This window comes from Epinephelus lanceolatus, chromosome 24, assembly GCF_041903045.1.
Source record: "Epinephelus lanceolatus isolate andai-2023 chromosome 24, ASM4190304v1, whole genome shotgun sequence".
Taxonomy (NCBI): Eukaryota; Metazoa; Chordata; class Actinopteri; order Perciformes; family Serranidae; genus Epinephelus; species Epinephelus lanceolatus.
In genome coordinates this window covers 9,747,894-9,763,310 of record NC_135757.1, presented here as the reverse complement: position 1 = coordinate 9,763,310, position 15,417 = coordinate 9,747,894, and the positions used below count along the sequence as shown (strand labels likewise).

General features: G+C 43.0%; 1 protein-coding gene across 2 annotated transcripts in view; it reads right to left on the bottom strand.

Annotated features, from left to right (window-relative positions):
- Nucleotides 1-318: 318 nt before the first annotated feature.
- LOC117250075 (rho GTPase-activating protein 6-like) overlaps nucleotides 319-15,417 on the bottom strand; it is a 99,650-nt gene continuing 84,551 nt past the window's right edge. For both annotated transcript variants that reach the window (XM_033616058.2, XM_033616059.2), the window contains exons 4-14: nucleotides 12,592-12,740; nucleotides 12,376-12,504; nucleotides 12,088-12,283; nucleotides 11,939-11,994; nucleotides 10,509-10,659; nucleotides 10,270-10,418; nucleotides 5,406-5,585; nucleotides 4,207-4,298; nucleotides 3,853-4,103; nucleotides 1,675-1,758; nucleotides 319-1,043 (exon numbers count right to left, since the gene is read on the bottom strand). In XM_033616058.2, the coding sequence (XP_033471949.1) occupies nucleotides 460-1,043; nucleotides 1,675-1,758; nucleotides 3,853-4,103; nucleotides 4,207-4,298; nucleotides 5,406-5,585; nucleotides 10,270-10,418; nucleotides 10,509-10,659; nucleotides 11,939-11,994; nucleotides 12,088-12,283; nucleotides 12,376-12,504; nucleotides 12,592-12,740 (2,021 nt within the window). In that variant the 3' untranslated portion in view covers nucleotides 319-459. The remainder of the gene's footprint in view (nucleotides 1,044-1,674; nucleotides 1,759-3,852; nucleotides 4,104-4,206; nucleotides 4,299-5,405; nucleotides 5,586-10,269; nucleotides 10,419-10,508; nucleotides 10,660-11,938; nucleotides 11,995-12,087; nucleotides 12,284-12,375; nucleotides 12,505-12,591; nucleotides 12,741-15,417) is intronic.

Genomic DNA, 15,417 nt, shown 5'->3' with positions numbered 1-15,417 from the left:
AAACAAATGTTTTCCTATTGATTTCCGTTGAGATATGAAGACCGAACTCCTGTTGAATAGAAAATATGGTCGTGGTAACATTCTGAGGAGCTGTGAAAGGATAGTTTTTTGAGGTATTTCTGGCGGGCATTTTTTTAATGCTCCCAAATCAAAACATAATGGGCTACACACAGAAGCAACGTCTGAACATCCATTCGAAACATGGAATACTAGTGGCTCTTGGATGTAAAAGTCTGTATAAGGCAGCAGCTGAACACGTAAACAACAACGCCATGGCGCTAAGATGCAGGAAAAGCACAGGGGGTTCATGGGAAGGGTGAAATTCATAGATGAACGGATGGAGGGCCTCTGAGAGAAAACATGAAATGAAGGTAGGGTTAAGGAGTGATTGTCACTGGAGGGGTTTAGTCGTTTGAGCGAAATCTCTACAGAGATTAAGCTAGAGTTCATGGTCGGACATCACACCAGCGTTTCAGGCAGTGCGTCGGCATTGTCCGAAGACAGCAGCTGCCAGATCTGCCACCGGTCCCTCTGCCAGTCCTGCCACTCCGGGCTATGTGGCGACATTTGGTTCTCCGCTGTCGAGGCTGAGTTACTCTGCGCTGCACTCAGCCTCCCCTGCTGTAGAGGGGGCCGCTGAGCCGGTCCGAGCTGCGGTGAACTTTGCGAACTAGCCAGTCGATGGTGGGCGCTATAAGGGGGAGGAAAGCGGCTGTCGTTAAGCACAGCGGGGCCACCGTCACCAGTGTTCGCCCCGCCTTGAGGTCTGGAGGTCGGGTTGAGTCCATGCCCGCCTGCTCGATGTGTGCTGTTGAGGTGTGACGTGATGGAAGGGTTGGCGTTGAGCTGCAGCCGCGGTTGTCCCGCCTCCACGTTAGGGCTGATGCACACTCTGGTCACCGGGGGGTGGGGTCTGCACTCGGTGATGCCAGACGCTGTCTGAGTCCGTTGAAGCAATGCCTTCTGCCTGCCGTCGCCGTGAAGTCCGTCAAGACCTTCCTGTGAGCTGCGGGAGCTTCCCTCTGATATGTTGCCATGGGAACCTAGAAACAAAACATCAACTACATTAGCGGAATTTATTAAAGATTAATGAAGAACTAGGGTTACATACATAACTGGTTGATGCTTGACGTAAAGGTACAGAAAAATCTTTATTCACAAACCTTTTGGCAGATCTTATTGTGTCTTTAATGAAAAGATAGAGAAATAAGTAAAAACATGAGTTCTCTATCGTTCCTTTTTTAAACAGTTCATTTAAGTACAACTTCTTTTGAATAATTTTCCCTGATTTAGATATATTTTCTGCAGAATTTGGCACTTTTGCAAATATTTTGTAAACCTTCGTGTTGCAGCCGTATCAGTGTACTCCTGAGTTTCTGCCCTCCCAGCTAGTTAATGAATTGAGTCAGTTGTTGATTAGACGACTAGAGAGAAATAAGAAAACAGCAGGGCTCTGGTTTCTAATGACCAGCAACTATAATCACAGAAACTGCAGTGATTATGAGCCTAATGCGCTCAGTGCTGCGCCTTGTTTTAAGTGCCCTGCAGGTTTTCATTCCAGCTTTCGTTCCTCCCTGATAGTTAATAACCAGCACCAGTAGCTGAGCACTTACTGCTCTGGCTCTTTAACCATTAGGGACAAGATTTGGGCCTGGACTGACTGAAACAGTTTACCTGTGTATACTTGGTCCTTGAGCGCTGGTTTCAGCGTAGTGTGCCATGTCCCCCAAATGTTTGCATGTTCCTCTGATATGGCGTCTGAAGGAGGCAAAAGAGAGGTCAAATTCCTCTCAATGCTCAGTTACACAGAAAGAAAAAGCACAAAGAGTAAAAACAGACTTGCTTCTTAATTACCAGCCAAAAAGTTTCTATTTTAAATACACCAGCATTAAAAATTATGGAAAACCATGTCAACCGTTGTGATGAAAAAAGCAAAACAAAGACATCCTGTGAGTCATTATGACTTATCACAACATACTGACTTAATATCTCAAAGTAATGAGAAACTATGCCTTAGTGTCTCAAAATACACCTAATTCGACTCAAATTAATGAGTTACTAGCTTTTACACTTTTTACACTGCCAGATTTTCAGCGAATGTTGGGCTGTTTTGCCGGCAAGCTGCGAGCGTTTAGACACACAGAGCCCGATTGGCGAGTTGATCCGAGGTGCCCAATTTTCCGCCTCATAGAGTAGTCATATTGGCGGAACCTTTTTAGTTTAAAAAGAACGAGACGGCCTTCCGCCACAGGAGGGGCTGTTAAAGACTTGTGGGAGGAGCTGTTGATGACGCTGCATGTGCGAGCCACTGGCGGTGGACTAACAGGAAACAGCTGATAGCAGGAATTAGCGAGCAGCTAGTAGCAAGATGAAACACAAACCTGACAGACACTGTAAAGATGAGCAACTGGGGAGACAAGGCATTGCGCGCCCTCCTTGCCCTCGCAAACGTTAAAGGCCGTTAACCGTCAGATGACGGGGACGGTGAAGAACGGGCCGACTTACAAGAGAATCGCCGAAGGACTGACCAGCCGCGGCTTCCCTCCCACATCACTGTTTCCGTCACACGCTGAGCTACACGTTGTGTTACTTGCTCACGCCCCCCATTGCCCCGAAAAAGGTGCATTCTGTATAAACAAAAGTAGGTAGGCGGCATTTTGCTGCACTCCCCGATTTTGTTTTTATACTGCCAATGCTGAACGAAGACTGATTGGGCTTTCCTGCAAATTTGCACAATAACTATCTAAAAAGGGCTAATGTCTCAAACTAATGCTTTTTTGAGTATCTCTGAACAATGACTTGGTATTTTAACCCTCTGAAATCTGAGCAAATTGGCTTGTTGTTTTTTAAACATGGAAGAAAGGCAATGAGCAACAAAAGAAGAAATGACACATAAAATCAGCAAGAAATTATTTAAAAAAAAAATCTGTAAAATTGCTTAAAAATCATAATGATGCTGTGACATAATCTTAAATATACATTAATGATAATTATAAATATAGTCTTCCCCGAGGTCCTTTTAAAAAAAAAAAATAAAAAATTCTAAATTTATAAATTTTTTGTATTTTGTGGAACATTTCTGACCAAGTTGCTTTTCCCCCACATATATGAAAGACGTCGTACCAATTTGCTCAGAGTTCACAGGTTAAATTACTTGCGAAAGGCGTCTGAAAGCAGCACAAGAAAGGTGATGTCGATCTAGGTTTCAAAGGGTTAAATCAGTGAAAAACTAGTATCTCAACATGACGTATTTATCTCAAAATAATGACTACCGGTATCTCAAAAACAGTTTCCCAGAGTAATGTGTCTCAAAATAATGAAACTTTATCAAAAATAATGACTTATCTCAAAATACTGACATTTTATTAAAGGAAAAATTACTTGTGTGTCCCAAAATAGTGACTTAATATCTCGAAATAATGAGTTAGTGTCTTAATATGAGATTTTTTAAAAATTATTTAGTATCTCAGAACAATAAAAATCTAGAAATAGTAAAAAAAAAAGACTCACTGTCTAAAAATAATGAGAAACTTGAGCAAAATATTGACGTAATATCTAAAAATAAATAAGTAATGAGAACCTTTCATAAAATAATGACTAAGTTATTATTTTGAGATGCTAACTCATTATTTTAAGATTAATAAAAATGTTATTTTGAGAAAGTTTCTCATTATTTTAGCCTAATTAATTGTTTTGAGATTTATTTTTCATCACTGGCAGAAATGGGCTTCTATAGAAAATCAAAGCCAAATATGAGAGAAATTATTGTATGGAAACAGAATCTACTAGAACCTGCGTAACTGTACATTTCAGGCATGAAAATCCAGAAGTCATAATCACTGTAGAGTTCACCTTTGGCCCCCCAAGTGTCGGCCCCAGGCTCCCTGCTCCAGCCGGCCACCTGCCCCACCAGAGTGTACTGTTCTGGGACCCGGAAGAGCGGCTCGCTGCCCGGGCTTCCCGGTTCCCCTCTCCTCTCACTCAGGATCGGGGAGTTGTTGTCATAAGGGGACACCTCGCCGCTGGACACCTTGTTGGAGTCGCTGGAGGAATGGCGCTCGCTCAGGGTGAAGGGCTCCTCCGGCTGCAACAGGTCGGGACTCCTGTGGTTGATTACACACAGAAATGAGGATGAAACGGGCAGAGGGGGAAACAACATTCCACATGCATGTGAACGCCTTGTGTGTTTACGTGGGTGGAACTCACTGTGATGCTTTTCTTCTCAGAAGGTAGTCCACCACATCTGGATCCGTCTCCAGCAGATTCATCAAAACCTCGTTTTGCAGATCAGGAGGCACCTAAAAAATATAAAATAAATGAATAGTTTTTTCTCTTCCTTCTTACTCCTATGCCTGTTTTAGATCACATTTACAGAGCTAAGCTTTTAAGCTGCTTAAAACAACTATACAATTACTATATACTTACTACTTAAACATCATCAAACATAGATCTCTTAAAGAATTTCCTTCTTACCCACTAAGAAAACAACACAAAGAAACAATTAGACAGTTAAACATTAGTCATCTTTGCTTTGTTACCCTAAATTCCAGTGCATTTTGTTGTCAGATCTTCACCTTAACTTCATGCTTATCAAACACGTGGATTATAACAGAACAGTGCACATCGTCTGCAAATGATTCACATCTTCAGATGCTTTGAAGACATAAGCAGGTTACCAAACAGCTTCCAGATGCGATGTCATTCACAGAGCTTGAGCTGCCTACAAATCTGTTTTTACTCACTCAAACTGAGCAAGTCACTCACATCCACTACATGCAATTAATAGCTCTTCATTGGCTTAGTGCAGGAATGTACGCCTCAGGGGAACGGCAATGGCAGATTGCAAAACATTGCAGTGTACGGTTTTGGACCTGAAATGACCTGAACTGCCTGTTTGAGAATTCCAAGAACAGAAAGGAACAAAGGCAAGTGATGGGACGGTAACCTGAGTGAAATTATCGCCTCTTAGGACACCACTTTTATTTTGTAAAGAACAACTTCAAGTATTGCATTGAAAAGTTCTTGATGTTATTGACGTCTAACTGGTAAGACGCTGTTGTTACATTTACTCAAAAGAATTCAGGTAGGCTTCTGGCCAAAAGCACTCCTCATCCATCCGTCATCTTGCACTCTATTTGTTTTTTCTCACTTCCTTTATTTGTATCTCTTCTTCTTCTCCACTAAAGTAGGCAGAGCTCTGTTTTCATTAACTAAGACAGAGCCATTGTCCGCTAAGCCAGCAGGGATTGTCTTCCTTTAAGCCTACGCAGGAATGTGAGAGAGAAATTGTGCGTGAGTGAATGTAAGACCTGCGTGGGTTTAACGGAGGAGTGGAACAATGAAAGGAGGAAGCAGTGGGGATGAAAGTTAGAAACACACACACACACACACGCTCAGTGACTGACCAGGAAGAGGGTTGGGTAGCTGGCGATCATCCTCTGCAGCACGGCGATGACAGCCGTGCTCTCCTCGGCCCGCGCTGAGCTCTGGACGCTGAACTCCTTGTCCGAGCTCTTCTGTTTGTGAAGCAGGTTGGGGCCAAAAATGGTGGCCAGGTTCAGAGCCGTCATCTTGTTCCCTGTGGTCTGTATTGGGAGAAATAGACCGTTTGGGTTAAGATGCACACAAGGTCAGCCATGTTGATGCCAGTTCGTCAGGTACTTCATCTGTAAGTCAGAGGACGCCTTATCCTATTTTTTCTAAATCTGACCTGCCAATTCTGATTTTCTTTTTCTTGTCTTTCATGAAAACTTAATTGTATGTTTCTAATAAAACACTGACCATAAAATAACTTTCGAATGACTGCTCTGCTGGCAGAACAGCCAGTCACTGTGATTCCTCTGAGCAGCACGCATTGGAATGAATGAAAACTTTTCTCCTTAATTTGTTACCAGTTGCTTTTTGGAAATAAAGTTGCTAGGAGGGTCTTGAAAGTTGGCAACAAGGCCATATTTGACAACCTGGGAATGCAGCAACTCTGATCAATCCACTGATCAAGCTGGAAATCTTGAGATTCCAGGCTTGCCGGGCTTACACCAAAGGACTTATCAAGCAATTTCACTCTTGCAGCCAAATTTCGGATATCGGAATGAAACCAATTGAGTTTTACCTCAGTCTTTTTTTTCTGCTTAACATCCTGACAAAATCAAACATGTTTAATATTACCATAATCTTTTAGTTTTGGCTCATGCAAATACAGACTGTCAATGACCTGAACATAGTCGCCAACCAATTTAAGTACTTGTGCACAACAATGGATCAGATTTTAACTTTTGATGGAAACTTAGAGAGCATTTTCAAGAGTGCCCATCATGTCCTGTTTTTAATCAGGACGCTGAAGAGCTTCGGTGTTGCCCAGCACATACTTGAAATAGCATACAGAAGCCATTTACATTAAAGCATGATACAGCAACCTCGGTGCAAGGAGTGAAAAAAAAGCTCTCCGAGATCGTCAACATTGCAGGGAAGGTGATTGGCAAGTCACAGAAGCAACTCAGCAATATATTCGACAATGCTGTAAGCATCTATCGATCCATCTATCACTGTGCTCTCTCCAGCCACAACAGGAAGCAGCAAATGGGGTAGACAGCAAACATGGAGGGGACTCCAGGGAGGCGCAAAAATGTAAACAAGTCTCTGATCTCTGGGACTAAGAGATAAAAGAGGAGAAACTAGTGAGGTGTGAAGTTAACAAGAGTCTGTTTTTAATTCACCATGTATCCGATCTACCAACCAGCACTTTTTTTTTTCGCAAGAAATCTTAATGTTTGGAACGGTTCACATCTCATTCCCACAAAAATTGCACGGCAAACCAACAGAGGCTAACAGGAAGGATTTAAAAAAAAAAAAGTTTATTTATAGAATAACATACACCCAGATATGGCTATATGATTGATTTTTGACTGACAGATTGATGGTGACTGTCATTGCACAAAGATTGACATGTGCGTGCACACTGTGGTTGCCTTCCGGAGAAGCACATAACAGTGACAAGAGTCTACAGCCATGGCGGCGGCTCTGTAGAACCTGAAAAATACTGCAGAAATGAGCTCACACTGTTTTGCTGCGATTAACACGGTTCTTGGAGATACTTCCGCTCCCTCATGATTCTTCTTCTCTCCCCTTTCTCCTACAGTTCCCACTGTCCCCCACCCTCCATCCAACCACTTTCATTAAATTTCCTCATGTTTTCTTCCAACGTTCTGTCTCTTCTCATGCCCCCCCCCCCCTTCTCCTTTCTTGTCACTTTACCAAAAGACAGATAAAGAGTGGCACATGGGGGATGTTAACACTAAAAGTGTTGGAGTATATCACAGCTGACTCAGTCCCTACCAGGGCTAGGCGATGGTGTGCTTCCTGCGACACAATTAGCGCCTGAACCTACTCACCCTTCAAAGCTCGGACAACTTTTTTAGACTGAAATTCGTTTTTGTGCTTCTCTCCCAGTTTCCTCCCTTTCCACTCCCAGTCCCAAAGGAGAGACGGGAGCCACAAGCAGCCAAAAGTATTGATGTGTTGTTCTCAGATACAGATACTGGAGCAATGGAGTCATGAAGGGGAAAAACACATACACACATCAACGTTTGCATCCCTTCTCGTGTATACACACAGAGACGACAAAACACAGCCAAAATACACTCTCTGCTTCTCTCTCACACTCGAAGAAAAGTGGAGAGTCATGTCCACACACATGCAGAGACACTGATACTTTTTTTCCTGACACACATACATGCATGAGTCCATAATCTGGGAATTAAAGAAAGCTAAAGGGAGTGTGGGACTGGGAAAGAACTTCCTCTATCCTGACCTCTACTCCACTTGTGTCTACTATCACAGAATCAAAACCAGGAGTTTCTGGTGATCATTCATGAAGCCCTTTGATTTCTAATGTAGACCCAAAAAAGTGCGCTAAGAATGGCAGGGAAAGAGATGACTGGTTTCTCTGTGTGCTCAAACGTAGGTTAAAAAATGAGCTCTGGGAAAATGGGGAACACGGGTCATGTGGTTGCCTCCCACTGGCTGATTTAAGAATTTGCCACATCACCACAACCTCTCGGGTTCAATACCAGCCTTGCTGCATGTCTTACCCACAGACTGAATAGAGCCACCATGAGATCACCAATTGGTTTGTAGACTCCCGTTTTGAAGTCTTGGTGTCACCATGTTAGATTTTTGGAGCCAGAAGTGACCATACTTGCACACGAGGCTTAAACTAACCCTAACGCTAGCTGCTAGCTTGGTTAGCCCAGTACATTTATTGCTATGGTTAACTGTGATAACCAGGGCAGGAATTTCATGAGGGCCCTCGCGATTCGGCCTTGAAAAAAATATCTGCCCTAAGGCCAGAGTGGCCTTGATGCCCCGCCCGCACTGCCCCAGGTGATTTTGCAGTTTTCTCCTCGGCCTCTTTCCTGTCAACACGGCTTTGACACCTGTGTCCTTTGAGAAAAAAAATGCGTCTTTTGATGACATTCTGGATTCTTAATGGGCAACATTAAATGAGACGATGCGTACATAAACAGTGACAGTGTGACACCAATCTATCACCAGCCAACCAGGAGACTGCAGCCGGTGCGGTTGATTTGTTATGAATTTTCAAAGTTTTAAAATTTAGACACTTGCTGTAGCCCCACCATCAAGACTACTGACTTGTGTTTGCAGCTGAGCAAATCTGTTTTTTGATATATTTCTGATATTTGCCAAACATCATCGACCTAGACTCGAAAAAATTTTGACATTTTTTTTCATGAACATTGAAAATTTATTGAGCAAGAATTTGCAAGTATATGTTTACAGTACCGTTTACAGTCAAACATCAAACATGGGCTCAGTTTTTGATAAATCAAAAATCTGTGTAGCACTTTTATGGAGGACAGTCTGAAGGTGCTCTGTAGCAAGTTTGGTGTCAATTGAGCAAAAATTGTGGGAGGAGATAGGTTTAATAAGTTTTACAGATTTTGAAGAAAACTGAGTAATGGACTTCATAATTTGCAATAGGTTTAAATGTACAAAAGTTTCTTCAGTATTGGGGGTACATTTTGGTTAAAGTTGTGAAGCTGTAGCACATATGGTTATTTTGTTATGAATTTTCAAGTTTTTAAACTTTACATGCTTGCTATAGTGCCACCATCAGGCCTATTGGCTTGTTTTTTTGGAGCTGAGACAACCTGGCATAGGACTGGACCTTTTGTGCAAATAATAAAATGCATGAATGAAGTAAAAGTTTAAAATTTCTTGTTTGCTTGAGCTTGTTTTATTCATTCATTTCACAGTTAGTTATACATCCTTAGTGCTTAAATTAAATTCATTATGGACGTGGACTTAAAATCATTGTTTTATTTTATGGCCTTGCTGCTCTGGCTTTTAGCCTTTGTGCCCTCAAAAAATTGACAACACGAAAGGCCAAGTGGCCTTGCCCCTAAAATGACGAAATTCCAGGCCTGGGGATAATGCTGGTGCTTGAAACCACTAATACAAAATGTAACATGACACAGCAGAAAACTAAATATCCAAATCCTTCGATGGTCTTGAAATAACGAATGCTACGGCTACACCTATACGCTACGAATCTGAGGTTACGTCATGGTTATGTAACCTAACCAACATTGTTGCCGTGGTGGGGACTTGGTCAACAGATGGCACCCACCTGTCACTTGCAGCTGCTGTAAAGTTGGGCATCTTAACATGGGGGTCTGTGAGGATTGACTCTAGGAGACTGCTTGATCATACCCGTTTCTCTAGCCTATATCCAGTCCAAATGTATTATTGGAACACTTTTCACTTCTCACTTGCATTCTTCTTTCTTGTCAAAGCCCGGTGCCTACATTACCCACAGTGCAACTTGACTGCAGACAGTCTGATCAAAGATTCGAGCGTGTTATGTGAAATCACTTGAGACAATTTATCAGATCACGCAGCTCCCTCTGGAGCCACCAAGGCCTTTATACAACTGTTTTTACACGTGTAGTAGCACTCTCTGAGACCTGAAAACATTCCACTCCACTGCTGTTTCAGGCCTAAAGAAATATGTGTGCATACCAGCCACACTAACTGATGCTATCACTTCTTTGGTAATTTCCTCCCAATGAGGTGGAAACACAATGCAAACACAAGGCTGCCCATAAGCTGTTTGCACGTGTTTGCACAGGACTCAAAGTGAGTACATTTGGATGTGTTCTTTTGCCTCGTGTTTTTGTTTTTCGCCACTTAATTCATGGATTTAATGGACTTTTTGAGTCATATTTCCTGTTGATAAAAACTGGCGCTCACCTCCTGTCCGTCTTTGTCGTGCCGGTCGTTGGCGTGGTCGGCCACGGTGGACAAAAACTCAAGGAGGCGGTGTAGGGTGTCACTGTTGCATGCTGGGAGCAGGTAGACCATTAGCTGAGTGACAGTCTGCTGCTCATCTGGATCCAACACTGCAACACAGATACGGATGGATTGAGTGGAGAGACAGAGGAAGAAAGGAGGCGAGGCAGAGAGGGGGGAAAAAGGAAGATAAAGCTTACATGTGGTGTTGATGAACGCCGTGTAGAGCTCCTTGGTTAGAAGAGGGTCGGGCATGTCCCTGAGGAACTCCTTAAGCAGAGCAGCCACATCGTGAACGCTGTGCTCCTCATCCAGCTGAACGTCAATGCCGCGATCAAACTCCTCACGTAGCTAAAGGAGAAACAGAGGAAGACGGGGTTTCAGAAACATCCTCCACACATAACAATGCACATTATATTCTGGGTAGAGCACACACCCACATGCACTCACTTCCTGTTGGTCCTCAAAGTGACCTGGTCAACTCTGCAACTAGTTTTACCAGTACGTATCTTAATCTCTAGGATCTGACCTTTGGACGACTTCCAGAGAATTCGTCTATCGGCGCTGACGATGGATAGGGCTCTTTTCACACTCACAGTAAATTAAGCTAATAAATTCTCGTTATACAAGCTGACAATGGTGGCAAATGCGTAAATGTTGACACTGGATTGTATCAACACAGACCAGTAGAGAATGCAAAGTGGATATTTATACTGAACACAAACCGTTTAATTTAGTGAGTTTATAATAAAGACGAGGTGTTATAAACATACACAGGGGTAGAGTGGTCCGTCTAACCACAATGAACACAGGACTATTATATTTAACGGCGCCAATACCAAGTGTCTTAATTGGAAAATGCGACATTCAGAATAAGGCCTAATTCAGAACATCCAAATGGAATATGCTCTTTACATGACCCATATCAAATCTGGAATAACACAGAACCTCTGCTCTTTTTATCTGAAGGTCAGGTTTGTATTTTATATTTCATTAAAATTTAATAACTCAAGCGTGGCATCCAACCTCGACTACAGTGTAGGTAACCCTGGATATCTACCTGAAGGTCAAAGATAGTTGTGCCGGTTAGTGAATGAATAACCTCCTCTCTCTTCATAAACAGCCAGTGTGTCTGGTTTCCTGTCACTGCTACAAGTGTAAAACAGTGTTTTAAAAAAACGTGGAAAAGATTATGTAAAAATGATGCAGCCCACACTGATTGAGCCGTGACGCTTAACCCTGATTTACGTAGTCTTTTGTCAAAGGCGATGGATAATGAGAGGTGTAGGAGTAAGGAGAATAACTGATTGCAAATTTGTGTGTGTTGAGCTGGTGAGATTTTATTTCCCTAGCTGACAGATACAGCGTTGGGACCAGCTCTGTTGGATTACTGTGCATGTATTTCGTAGAAAATTCAAGAAGAATGTGTGAATGTGTGTTCGCTTTGGCACAAACAGCATTTTGGTTCATTGTGTTGCTTATCACACTATCTATTCTTAGAAAGGAGGTTTTGTTTGTTGCTGTTGACTTTCGTGGAATGTGTGAAGAGCATTTCACACAAAAAGTAATTTCATTTTCTGCAAAATTAGCCTTTGAGTGTCTTTGTTGTTTAGACACGTTGCTACCTCACCTGTCGGACTCTCTTCTTAGAGCTTCCCACTCTAAAGATCCCCACAGTCTGCAGACCTGAGTAGAGACAGGAAAAAAAGTCATTGACTAGAGAACAATAGCTGTCTGTAGCACCTGTGAGATGAATGAACATGTATGTTCGCCGCTCACCATATTTCTCGATGTGCTGACAGCAGCTGTCGACCACCCGGGGCACCTGACGGTAGATGGGATTGAGGCTCAGCCTCTTGTCTCGGTGCTTCTCCTTTTTACTTGGCGTTTCAGCCGGGAGAGAGAGCTGCAGGGCCTCCAGGAGGCGGGATTGATTGTCATCCAGGTCTGTGATGGAGTCCACTGACATGCCGCCCTGGAAGATGGATTGTGCATTTTATTCAGATAGGTTCAGCTGAATAAAACACCTGATCCCAGACTGGGGTTAAATGTCTTATTTTGTCTCACCCTCCTGCGTGCTCGCGGTGCAGCCTCAGGCGTGTTGGGTGACGTTGACTCATTGGCTGTCTCCGATGTGGAACTCAAAGAAGAGTTACTGCTGGATAACTCCTTATTGGACGGCCGTTTGGTGGCAAACTGCAGGAGGGACGATCCAAGAGTTAGTGGTTTACAAATGAGAAAGCAAAGATCTCAACTGAAGGAGAGACAGATAAACTCATATACCTGTAAAATGGACGAGACGAGGTCAGAGGAGTCCTTATGCTCCTCGCGCTGTGGAGGGTCCTGACGATAGCCATCCTGGCGCTGCCTATGCGTTCTGTCATTAGCAATGACCTGGGAGAGCGCTATACTGAAGGCCTGGGGTATGCATTCTGGGAAAAAAGGAAGGTAAAGGGGATGAGCATTCGAGGCTATTGAAGGCGCATTCCTGTAAAAGTTGCTCAATGGCACATGAAGTCAAAAGAGTTCGTCCTCCATGTATAAAATTACCCGAGTCTTCCATTCTGCTTTCACATCAGTGGGCCCATAGTGCAGGCGCATTAGAGGCTTTGCCAGCCGAGCAGCTAACTTCCAGTTTAGCCCTCTGCTAACTGGTATAGGAGTAAAATGATTTCATCATGCAGCTCTCATAGACTTTTGTTACTGGACTGAATGGATCAAATCCAGATCGTCATTTCACAGAGGTTGTGACACTGAAAAAAATGGGTCTATGGGTCTAAAACGCCCTTTTTGGCCCAATCAAGTGGTGCAGGAATGAGTCCTAAAAGCCAAATATGAGTTAGCAATTTAGCACTCCAGGTTCCCTCAGCTTGAAATCAGTGGGTGTTTGGGTAGATGCCTGAAATGTGGTCTGTCTATTAAGAGACTCTGCAGCTTAATACGCCAGGAAATGACAGTCATACATTTTTAAGCCCTAATATGTCTTAAAAAAGACGGTTGCTAGCAAGAGGCTAAAAGAGACAATGGAAGGTTATAATTGCTGAAAACAGTTTTCAGCCTCTTTGTCATGGTGGCAACGAAATCATGAGACTGTGGTGTGGTTCGTTTATAGCCTAATGTTAGCGTTTTACTTCTGGCAAAGTGGTGTTAATTTGGAAAAACTACCTTGTGAAAGAAAGCGTGCAAGTATCATGAACTTTTGTTTACCACAGAGGTTATTTTCTGCAAGAATCCAAAATCCAGTGCAAAAATCCCTTTGGCTTTTTGTTGAGGTAAACAAGGCGACGCTAACTTCTGTGTTGGCCTACAGAAAAACATAATCCCTGCACCACTCTATGGCATCACATCACTGGAAGTTGTAATTCCATGGTTTGGCCACTATGTCATATTAGCTTCAAAGCCCAGGGCTGTACCTGGGGGGTCTGGGCGAGGGTAGTGATAAAGAAAGTTCAATAAAACTTTACTGGATAAAAACTGAACAACAAAAGCACCAAGTTAGCTGCAAGTAAAAATGAACGCTTTATTAGCAACTTCCAAAAATAGCTCTGTGAACTTCCAGCAGGAACATCAAACACATCTCCAATGAAACGCATTACTTCTGCTGAAGCTCATGTGATAAAAGCCTCACAACACATTTACTACGACTGTTAAAGCTCTTATAGCACTACTATAGTACATCTGTTTTCCAAAATAAGACATCACAGAAAGAAAGTTGGCAAGAAACCCTGGCTATGACAGACCACTAATTCTAGTGCCTTTGACCAAAATAGCACAACTTTGATGACTCTCACCCACAAACAATGTCATGTTCTCCCGGCAGGCCATTTTTAGACGCTGCTCCGCACCGACACATTTCACTCATTTTAAAGTATGACGAGAGGCAGTTTGTTTTGGCAAGAACTTGCAACAAGACGTATTCCAAATTGAGCAAGAGTTTATACAAAAATCTGGTGAAGCAAAACCGCCACAATTAACTCGGGCAAATTTGTGTTGTGCTGCTGAGGGATGAAAGCACTTAAAGATACGCACAGAAAGATGATGTCATGCCGGGCCATCGCAGGCTATATATTCCATTATACAGAACCCCAAAGCCTGAGCCAGCAGCTGAGAAAAAGCAGCCCAGCTGTTCAGTAGATGTGTGTGTATTTATGTGTGTGTGTGTGTGTGTGTGTGTGTGTGTGTGTGTGTGGAAAAGAGGCAAAGGAAAACAGTGGAGAGAAATGCAATCCACAACCACAAGTGGAGGGCTGTGCTCATGAACAACATGACCACTAACACTGTGACACAACGAATTTGCTTTGCAGCCTCACAGGGCTTATGTAACACACACACACACACACACACACAATCTGGATCACATAATGTACAGCGCTTCGCTAACGTAATGCACAGCCCTTCACAGTGCATCTAGGGCCAGACCACATTTATCAAGCCATGTCAGATTTTCATAAATCTACATTTTCCAGGCCTACAGTGCCATTCCTGGTTTTCAGCACCATTTTTCTTTCATACCGAGTTCTTATGCAGTGTGTTTTTATTAGCTGGATGCGTTCTAAGTCCATGCAAAAAGTCGGGAAAGCTTTTTTAACGTGCCCAAAGTGCCAGATGATGGCTTTACCACACAGGACAATACAGCCAAAGTGCCAAGACGTATTTTAGAGATCAATTTGTAAAGCTTTACTTTGACTGACAACCTCCGTGATACTATCTGAGGTAAAAACCCATAAAGCACTCGCAGCAGATTTTATCTACTCAGCTTTATTTGCAAATATAGTTTGACTGAGGTCTGGTCACAACAGCTCACATAGCTGTGGCTGCATTCTGCTTTGCTCTCTCGCAGAGAAACGACTGAGCCTGCTTCAAAGAGAAACGCAGGGCTGGTATTCAGGGACCCTGGGAGAAAATTAAACTTAGAATCTCATTTGGCCGGTTGGACTACGGGTGCATCGGAGCCATTTGCTCTGGAGGGGTTGAGCCAAGCATGTAGTGGAGGGAAAACCTACGTACAGTTAGACTTGGAGCCTTACCCTGACATGAACGTGAGGGACTTGTCTTAAAATGAATGTTGCTCTGGGAATAAGTTGTTCTGGTTGTTTGGCTCATAATAAT